General features: G+C 40.0%; 1 protein-coding gene and 1 long non-coding RNA gene across 2 annotated transcripts; one reads left to right on the forward strand and one right to left on the reverse strand.

Annotated features, from left to right (window-relative positions):
• Positions 1–773: 773 nt before the first annotated feature.
• il23r (interleukin 23 receptor) lies at positions 774–10489 on the reverse strand. Its single transcript, XM_078790414.1, has 15 exons — positions 10346–10489; positions 10143–10275; positions 6149–6324; positions 5709–6062; positions 5069–5208; positions 4823–5000; positions 4494–4576; positions 3598–3799; positions 3306–3512; positions 3147–3245; positions 2804–2959; positions 1709–1849; positions 1564–1648; positions 1411–1489; positions 774–1307 (listed from the first exon to the last, which is right to left on the reverse strand). The coding sequence occupies exons 1-15, from the start codon at positions 10389–10391 to the stop codon at positions 774–776; spliced, it is 2613 nt and encodes an 870-aa protein (XP_078646540.1). The 5' UTR covers positions 10392–10489.
• LOC144898377 (uncharacterized) lies at positions 3305–6491 on the forward strand. Its single transcript, XR_013627317.1, has 5 exons — positions 3305–3533; positions 3605–3757; positions 4832–5210; positions 5882–6034; positions 6121–6491. It is a non-coding gene; the product is annotated as an uncharacterized LOC144898377 (long non-coding RNA).
• Positions 10490–10890: the final 401 nt, after the last annotated feature.

A 10890-nucleotide genomic window follows, 5' to 3' on the forward strand; every position in this document is an offset into this window, starting at 1 on the left:
AACTACACCGAAAGAGGTTGTGACGATCCACTCAGTAATGGTACTGTAATGTCGGCTGAGATACACAAGCACCAGACTTGGTTTTCGGCGGAACCACGAGCTTTTATTGCAGCTCACAACAGACACAATAATCCTGAATAAAAATCAACCTATCACGGGGAAGCAGGAGTCTTTTCTCTTATTATGTCTATTACTATATTGGTCAGTAGGAGTGTAAAGGTGACTATAGGGGTGTTATTTCATGTTTGGAGGCCTCTAATAATGTTACAAAGCGGATTCAGAAGTTAGTAAACAGATTTTTTCCATTCATTCATGCATTGTATACCGCTATTCCTCATGAGGGGTGACGTTGACATCCGTTCATATTGCATTCATACAATTATTAATTTTCAATTATTATTATTATTATTATTATTCTATGCTGGTCACATGTCAGTGAGGTGACACTGATGAGACAATAGCCGGAAAAGGAATTAGGAAAACAGAACAACAACATTTTCTACCGCTTTTCCTCACAAGGGTTGCGGAGGGTGCTGGAGCCTATCCCAGCTGTCTTAGGGCAAGAGGCCGGGTCCACCCTGGACTGGTGGCCAGCCAATCACAGGGCACATATAGACAAACAACCATTCACACTCATGATTTTCCATTGATAAAGAAGGACTACTACTTTGTGTTTATGATGGTTGGGGCCGTAAAAGAGAGTTACGTGTACGTTTGTGTCACATGATCATGTAATGCCGCATGGCTGACTTTACCGGGGTCGGGTTCCCTGGCTACTGCCGGCAAGCAGGCTGAGAGCATCCAGCAGCGCTTTGTGGGACGTAGCCGCTGGTGTGCCCGGCATCCACTGGAGACCGATAGCAGCAAACGGCATCACGAGGACCCACGACGTCACGACGTTCCTTTAAAACCACAGCGCCGACGTCGTCTCCCACGACGCTTTCAGCCTCCCTGCTCGAGTTGGCGTGCGTTTCGGAGCACAAAGGCGGCGACGCGGAGGAATCCGACTCCACAACAGCGAGGAAGTTAACCAGCAATCCGAATCCACCTGAATGTGTGTCCTCTTCCATCCAGTCCCCCGGCCCCTCGTCCACCTCCGCTGTCTGGGCTCCTTGTGCCGCTTTGGCCAACTGAGGTTTATATCCATCTGTGAGCGTCGCCATAGCAACCGTCTCCAGCAAGGATGTCTGCGTTGTGGGCTCGTCGTCAGGAACGGAGGGGTACACGTCCTCATCGGAGATACAACTGAGGGGTGACAGCGGGGGGTCGCTGTCGCTGTACGAGAAGGACGGCTCACTTATATCCAGCTGGAGAGAAATATGATGACTTCATTAGATACACCTGTACCACTTATAATCGATCAATCGATTGATTGATTATACTATACTGCTATTCGTAGTATTATAATACCTGCAGTAGTTTGATGGCTCGGCTATTTCCTGCTTTGGGCAGACTTGGAACCAACCAGGATGCACATGTCTCCTTCATCCTTACACACACGGGGCATGTATTACATAGTGAAGGTAGAACACCCCGCAGGCAAAAGTTTTGGGACAGCAATACCTTTTCCTCACACAGCGCCAACAAAGGAACTGGACCAGTACCGCACTGAAGACCACGATGGTGAACACCAGCGCGGCCAGTCCAACTACAAGACACCATCATCCATGTCTTTTAGTTGGGAGCTGCTTTGTAAATTAGGGTATACCTGCAGTGTCCACGGGCTGAGAGGAGATCAGGTTCCCACGCTGGCCTTCTCCAGCTGAGGTGGAGGCGGACATCTGCAGAACCAGCGTTCCTTCGGGACAATCCAGCCATGTCGCTCTGGGACCGGACGCGGACAGCGTCACTGTCGGAAGAAAGACACCATCACACCTGGACGCGGCGTCTTTACCAGGAGTTAGCAAAGCTTTAGCATCAAAAGAGTCGTTTTGCTAACTCTTCCCGTAAAGAAAAACTGTCAGGATCCCCAAAACATACAGTATGTGCACATCCGTACGGAAATATGGACACTTCCCGTACCAGCTTTTCCAAAAATATTATTAAAAAATATCCAAAATATCCGCTGGTTGGCTCGCTAGCTGACTCTGCAGCGTTAGACTTGCAATGTGGGGTAAACAAACAATAATAGGAGTGTGAATGTGACTATAGGGATGCTATTTATATAACCTCATATTACAAATATACAACATAAGGTGGACAGAAATATTCCAATATTGAACAAAGCTAAATTTGTTCTCAATCAGAAATCACTCCACACTCTTTATTGCTCTCCGGTTCTACCATATCTTACTTATTGTGTGGAAATATGGGCTAATAACTATAAAAAAACTTTAAAAAAATATATTTTTTTAATGAATAAAATAAAGTTAAAAAAACTTATATAAACTATATTAGGAAAGCAGGAAGTGAACAAATGTAACAGTAAAATAAATGAATAAAAATAAATAAAATAAAAATTTACAAACATTTTATAAAAGTAAAAAAAAACTTAAACTATATTAGGAAAGCAGGAAGTGAACAAATGTAACAGTAAAATAAATGAATAAAAATAAATAAAATAAAAAATTACAAACATTTTATAAATTAAATAAAAAAAAACTTAAACTATATTAGGAAAGCAGGAAGTGAACAAATGTAACAGTTTGATTGTAAAAGTAGCAGATGGAGGGGTTTTTAGAAGGATTTTTAGATTGTGCCACGGGCCGCACTTTGGACACCCCTGGTCTAACGCGCTCCCATATGAGATCTGGATGATACGGACCTTGTGAGGATAGTAATGTTTAGTTGGAAGAGAAGAAACCTGAGAGTTCTTCGCTGCGGACGTCCATCTTCCGGAGATATAGGGTGTAGTTGGTGATGAAGCCTCGCTGCTGCTCCACCACGGGGTCGTCCCACTGGATCTGAATCCGTCCGGTCTTGTGGATCAGCACTGACACAAGGGGACCAGAGATTGGTACTGGAACAGTCAAGGTGGGAGACAAAAGTCTCTGTGTTACATTTTATGCAAAAAAAAATACATTTATGTGATGTGTTTATGAGCCATATGAGTCATAATACTAAATGTTGTTCATGATTATATTAACAATAAAAACATATGAATTAATGATACTTTTTCCCACAGAGTGCAAAGCAGCTTTAATCACCGAGTTCTTTGGAGTAGACCAGGACAGAAGACGGTGTGCTGACGCCCCTGCCGGTCACAGCGTACAGAGAGATCTTGTACCTCACACCCGCCATCAGACCTGAAAACACAAAGCATGGCTGTCATCCTCAACTTGTCCACAGGAGGTCGCTGCTGGTACCTGTGATGGTGATGTTGTCTTTATCGCTTGCCACTTTTTGCCACTGCAGCTCGCCCGCGGGCACACTCGTCCACTCCGTCACGTAGTACTCTGGTTTTTCTCTTCTTCCTGGTCTGTCCCAGTTCAGTTCTGTCCCCGACCAGGAGACCAGCACAGCGCTGCTGTTAGCGACAGGTGCCAGTAGCCTGACAGCAGGCCCGGGGTCACCTAAGAAACAACAACAACAAGGTTTTAGCCTCTTTTAGCCTCTTTTAGCCGTGTTGCGTTTGTGTGTGTGTGATTATGTGTGGACCTGACAGTGTGAGGAGAACATCTGCAGGGGGCGACCTTCCGAAAGTGGTGACGACACTGACCCCCAGAGCAGGAATGTCTGCCGGCACCTGAAGGGAACACTGGCTCAGAGAGGCGCCACAGCTCACTTCCTGTTTGGGATCCCGGCCCAGGGAGATCTGGTAACCTTCCACTTCTCCACTGTACTGGTCCGGAGGTAGGGCCTACACATGCAACCACAACCGGCGAGAAGACCCAATTGTTAATTGATTTCATTCATTTTGGAGGAATTCCAAATGTTATTACATTGGAGGGGTATTTATCTGAGAAATGTTCCTAGAACTTCATATTGTACCACATTTGGGACATACTTCTATAGTAATGCAAATTGTGCCGCTTTTGAACTTGTAGTTTGGTTGAACTCCAAATTCTGATGCTTTTTGTGGGATAAACTACTCAACTACTCCCCCTTCTGGCCACATTTTGAAACGGCGTTTAGCCCCTGGAGATGCACAGGATATGAATGAATGTAGGAGACATTCAAAAATAGCCAAAAAAACAAATAAGGAACAAGAAGCGGGATATAACTTTCCCACTTTTGGACAGATTTAGTAGAGATACTGTAATAATAGTTTTAGGCTACCATTAAATGTACACGAGTACACACAATTTATACTGCAAAACTCGACATACAACCTGGCATCATGGCTTGAGACAACCTTTTGATGGTTTTATCAATTTGGTTATTTGATGTGGTCTGTTGTTTATAAAGTGCACACATAATAATAATATATATATATATATATATACAAAATGTGTAAATATAAATAATAATAGTAATGTAAAATATATAGTCTGGCCCCCACGTCAGTTTTATTAAATCAATGCAGCCCGCCAGTCAAAAAGTTTGAAGAGTACCTTCCATAAAACAGTCACCGTCTGCAGTGAACTGGTCTTGTGATTGCGCAACATCCTCCAAGCACTCAGCGGCTTAGACGGGCCTGAAGATAAACACACAATCAGCATGAAATAACCACATTGCTGATCTCAAACACGTCAACGCTACCAACGACGCTCCTCGCTACTCGGCATTGACACATCCGATGCTACCAGGTACTAGCGCTAGTCCGCCAGGGTTCCACATCAGTACTATACTATCACTGTACAACGTTCTCAAACGCCGTCCTTTCTCCTGCATGACTTTACAGTGAAAACGATACAGTAAGAGTGAGCGTTGTAAATCTGGCCTCTTCCAGGGCTTCGCCTCGTCACCGATGGACTCCATTGGCTGCAGAGCGACCGCTGACCCGCCTCCACGGCGAGCGTGGAGTTACATGTTCTCATCTGGAACTCGTACTCCGTCAGAGGTTCCAGGCCGTCAACTCGTACGGCATCCTCGCCGATCCGGACGGCGCCCCTCACGTCCTGCACGACGACACGGACGTCACGGTGGTTCAACGGGACGGAAGCGGAACACAACACGGCGACCCTACCCAGGGGCCGTTAGCCTGGCGGAGTCTGACGGAGGCTCGGAGGTGTCGTAAAGGCTCCAGGGTCTTCCACCGCAAGATGGCCGCTGACATGGAGTCATTCCCGAAGTCGACGTCCTCGATGCGAGGGCTCTGTGGCACGACTGTGAGTACAAAGAAACCAAACTGAAGTCCGACACAATTCTAAACCGTTTGTTCCCGATGCAAGTGGACAGCAACATGTGCAAATCAAAACTGTGACAATTTTTTTTTCTTTTTTACTTAAAATACAGGAAACAATCCAAACAGGGGTATATATATGTAGTATTATATTGTTATTTTACTACTATATTGGGTCATAGGAGTGTAAAAGTGACTATAGGGGTGTTATTTTATGTATGGAGGGCTCTAATCATGTTAAAAAAGCGTATTTAGTACGTATGTGCCTCTGTAACCTTTTTTTAATTAAAAATGAATAATGATCGGTCGAGTGGTTAGCGTGCAGACCTCACAGCGAGGAGACCCGAGTTCGATTCCACCCTTGGCCATCTCTATATGAAGTTTGCATGTTCTCCCCGTGCATGTGTGGATTTTCTCCGGGTACTCCAGTTTCCTCCCACATTCCAAAAACATGCTAGGTGCTAGGAGCACCACACACGCTCACCGATATTGTTGAGGTTGAACGTAAATGGATCAGCCTGGACGGTTCCCAAGTGGTTGCTAGCAGTGACGATCAGCTGATATGTTTCGTTGGCAGCAAACAGAGTTGAATTTATGAGGAGGCGGCGGTGGTCCTGACTCAGGTTGAAACGAGCGATGGTGCGTTTTGCCCTGCAGACGTGTTGGAACGTTAGCGTCGGCCTGCAAAGAAGCAAGCGAGATGAACGCCAGCACCTGCTGAGCGACACGCCGTAGGAAGTGGGAATGTGGGTGTCGCGTCCTTGCCACCATGAGCACTCCACCCGGTCTGACTGCCTTGTGGTGGCACAGGTGACGTTTCGGGGTTTATCTGGGGGGACTTCAACATGATGGCAGAACGTCAAAAAGTCTGTTGAAACCCCCTTTCACTTTGACAGCGTCACCATGACAACCAAGCATACATACGCCCACCAAGCAGGTCCGCTCCGCCGACGAGATACGACTGTCCGTCTTTCTGGAGCGTGCACTGCACCATGGACAGCGGCAGCCGCACGTTGGACAGGCGGAATATCGCCGGGCTGCACGTGTCCCTCTTCCAGAGATCCACGGGCATCTCGTTGAACTTCAAGGTGATTTTGGACCTGCAAAAATGGCCGTATCGATATTTACACCACATCATCATCTCATCCAACATCTGGCAACTCAGCTAAACACACTTCCTGTCACATGTCTCACGCTCTTTCCCCAAAATAACACCATCTAAGAGTCCTAAAGTTACTACTCACTACTACTACTTTCCACACTGAGTCCTAGTAACTAGTAACTACTACTACTACTACTACTACTACTCGTGACTTTTCTAAATTGGCCGCTAAACACCGTTTATGAAGGAGTCATTCCCGTTCTAGTTTCATTCTTTTGTTGGGAAAGTAACAGGTAACTAACTACTTTTTTAAAAGTAAACTAATGACTAGAAGTAATGACTTTTTATAAGTAATAAGTTTAGTTACTATCTTAGGAAAGTAACAGGTAACTAACTACTTTTTTTTAAAGTAAACTAATGACTACAAGTAATGACTTTTTATAAGTAATAAGTTCAGTTACTATCTTGGGAAAGTAACAGGTAACTAACTACTTTTTTTAAAGTAAACTAATGACTACAAGTAATGACTTTTTATAAGTAATAAGTTCAGTTACTATCTTGGGAAAGTAACAGGTAACTAACTACTTTTTAAAAGTAAACTAATGACTAGAAGTAATGACTTTTTATAAGTAATAAGTTCAGTTACTATCTTGGGAAAGTAACAGGTAACTAACTACTTTTTTTAAAGTAAACTAATGACTAGAAGTAATGACTTTTTACAAGTAATAAGTTCAGTTACTATCTTGGGAAAGTAACAGGTAACTAACTACTTTTTTTAAAGTAAACTAATGACTACAAGTAATGACTTTTTACAAGTAATAAGTTCAGTTACTATCTTGGGAAAGTAACAGGTAACTAACTACTTTTTTTAAAGTAAACTAATGACTAGAAGTAATGACTTTTTATAAGTAATAAGTTCAGTTACTATCTTGGGAAAGTAACAGGTAACTAACTACTTTTTTTTAAAGTAAACTAATGACTACAAGTAATGACTTTTTCATGAGTAATAAGTTCAGTTACTATCTTGGGAAAGTAACAGGTAACTAACTACTTTTTTTTAAAGTAAACTAATGACTAGAAGTAATGACTTTTTCCGAGTAATAAGTTCAGTTACTATCTTGGGAAAGTAACAGGTAACTAACTACTTTTTTTTAAAGTAAACTAATGACTACAAGTAATGACTTTTTACAAGTAATAAGTTCAGTTACTATCTTGGGAAAGTAACAGGTAACTAACTACTTTTTTAAACGTAAACTAATGACTAGAAGTAATGACTTTTTATAAGTAATAAGTTCAGTTACTATCTTGGGAAAGTAACAGGTAACTAACTACTTTTTTTAAAGTAAACTAATGACTAGAAGTAATTACTTTTTCATGAGTAATAAGTTCAGTTACTATCTTGGGAAAGTAACAGGTAACTAACTACTTTTTTTAAAGTAAACTAATGACTACAAGTAATGACTTTTTATAAGTAATAAGTTCAGTTACTATCTTGGGAAAGTAACAAGTAACTAACTACTTTTTTTAAAGTAAACTAATGACTACAAGTAATGACTTTTTATAAGTAATAAGTTCAGTTACTATCTTGGGAAAGTAACAGGTAACTAACTACTTTTTTTTAAAGTAAACTAATGACTACAAGTAATGACTTTTTATAAGTAATAAGTTCAGTTACTATCTTGGGAAAGTAACAGGTAACTAACTACTTTTTTTTTAAAGTAAACTAATGACTACAAGTAATGACTTTTTATAAGTAATAAGTTCAGTTACTATCTTGGGAAAGTAACAGGTAACTAACTACTTTTTTTTAAAGTAAACTAATGACTACAAGTAATGACTTTTTATAAGTAATAAGTTCAGTTACTATCTTGGGAAAGTAACAGGTAACTAACTACTTTTTTTTTAAAGTAAACTAATGACTACAAGTAATGACTTTTTATAAGTAATAAGTTCAGTTACTATCTTGGGAAAGTAACAGGTAACTAACTACTTTTTTTTAAAGTAAACTAATGACTAGAAGTAATGACTTTTTCCGAGTAATAAGTTCAGTTACTATCTTGGGAAAGTAACAGGTAACTAACTACTTTTTTTTAAAGTAAACTAATGACTACAAGTAATGACTTTTTACAAGTAATAAGTTCAGTTACTATCTTGGGAAAGTAACAGGTAACTAACTACTTTTTTAAACGTAAACTAATGACTAGAAGTAATGACTTTTTATAAGTAATAAGTTCAGTTACTATCTTGGGAAAGTAACAGGTAACTAACTACTTTTTTTAAAGTAAACTAATGACTAGAAGTAATTACTTTTTCATGAGTAATAAGTTCAGTTACTATCTTGGGAAAGTAACAGGTAACTAACTACTTTTTTTAAAGTAAACTAATGACTACAAGTAATGACTTTTTATAAGTAATAAGTTCAGTTACTATCTTGGGAAAGTAACAAGTAACTAACTACTTTTTTTAAAGTAAACTAATGACTACAAGTAATGACTTTTTATAAGTAATAAGTTCAGTTACTATCTTGGGAAAGTAACAGGTAACTAACTACTTTTTTTTAAAGTAAACTAATGACTACAAGTAATGACTTTTTATAAGTAATAAGTTCAGTTACTATCTTGGGAAAGTAACAGGTAACTAACTACTTTTTTTTTAAAGTAAACTAATGACTACAAGTAATGACTTTTTATAAGTAATAAGTTCAGTTACTATCTTGGGAAAGTAACAGGTAACTAACTACTTTTTTTTAAAGTAAACTAATGACTAGAAGTAATGACTTTTTATAAGCAATAAGTTCAGTTACTATCTTGGGAAAGTAACAGGTAACTAACTACTTTTTTTAAAGTAAACTAATGACTAGAAGTAATGACTTTTTATAAGTAATAAGTTCAGTTACTATCTTGGGAAAGTAACAAGTAACTAACTACTTTTTTTTAAAGTAAACTAATGACTAGAAGTAATGGCTTTTTACAAGTAATAAGTTCAGTTACTATCTTGGGAAAGTAACAGGTAACTAACTACTTTTTTAAAGTAAACTAATGACTAGAAGTAATGACTTTTTACAAGTAATAAGTTCAGTTACTATCTTGGGAAAGTAACAGGTAACTAACTACTTTTTTTAAAGTAAACTAATGACTACAAGTAATGACTTTTTATAAGTAATAAGTTCAGTTACTATCTTGGGAAAGTAACAGGTAACTAACTACTTTTTTTAAAGTAAACTAATGACTACAAGTAATGACTTTTTATAAGTAATAAGTTCAGTTACTATCTTGGGAAAGTAACAGGTAACTAACTACTTTTTTAAAGTAAACTAATGACTACAAGTAATGACTTTTTATAAGTAATAAGTTCAGTTACTATCTTGGGAAAGTCACAGGTAACTAACTACTTTTTTAAACGTAAACTAATGACTACAAGTAATGACTTTTTACAAGTAATAAGTTCAGTTACTATCTTGGAAAAGTAACTAGTAACTATGATGATTAAAAAAAAGTAATTGGCTTAAAGGAGTAAACAAGGAGTAATTTAACAAGGTGTCAGAAAGTAACTAGTAATGATAACTAATTACTATTTGTAGGTAAGTTGTACAACAGTGTTTATGAGTGAGCTGTTCCATTACCAGTTCAATGACTTTGTAATTTATTGACCATTTGGGGGAAATGAACTAGTAGCGTATTACTTTACTTTTTAAAAACTCAACTAGTAACTCTAAATTCTGACTTTTTGAAAGCAATACGTTTGAGTGACATGAACTAGTAAGTGAAAGTCATGTTGCCAACACTGTTAGGGTTCGAGTGCGTGGAGGAGTCCTACCTCCACTGGCAAGCCGCGACGTGGCAGTACACCGTCAGGTCGGAGCCCAGCGCAAAGGGCGAAGGCGGCTCCACGCTCACGTTGCCCAGGCTGGCGTCAAAGACTTGGCAGCCGGCGTGGAGCGGGCCGCGTCCTGTCGGAGAGGGAGGGACGGAAATAGAGATGTCAGATGGCAGGGAAGAAGAAGAGTAATAAATACTCACGCTGGATGCTGAGGAGAAGTGCGACAACGCATCTCCACAGGGTCATCTCAGCTCATCTGTTCAACTTCCTGCCATGTGCAGCCGTCGGCGTCGCTTCGGATGATCATCTGATTAATGCGGCAGCTGATAAAAGGCGTAGCCTGCCTTTTATGTCCTTGCACTTTTTCATATGCTAGCTTGTCGACTTGATTGTTGACTGCACCTGAAACGTCTCAGAAGAGACCACTGACCCGCTTTGGTGGTTATGGGTATTCACAGAAACCTTCCATGGTCGCTTCTGCCCTACTTCCCTGACCTCATTCAACACTTTAATACCAAGTGTTGGGCACGTTACTTTAAAAAAAGTCATTATAGTTATTAGTTACTTCTCCAAAAAAGTAACTGAGTTACTCCACTACAAACGTAACTAGTTACCAGTAACAGTAACTATTGCCCCCCCAACAGCAAAGACAGTACCATTACAGATGTTAGCATTTATTGCAGTCAACAGGTGTTTCTGTGGGTTTGAGTTGCTCACACAAGACGTGGACAAAGTTTTTTTTCAG

Source organism: Doryrhamphus excisus, linkage group LG4, assembly GCF_037039965.1.
Source record: "Doryrhamphus excisus strain RoL-2023G ecotype Guam linkage group LG4, RoL_Dexc_Guam_v1.1, whole genome shotgun sequence".
NCBI classification, from domain to species: Eukaryota; Metazoa; Chordata; class Actinopteri; order Syngnathiformes; family Syngnathidae; genus Doryrhamphus; species Doryrhamphus excisus.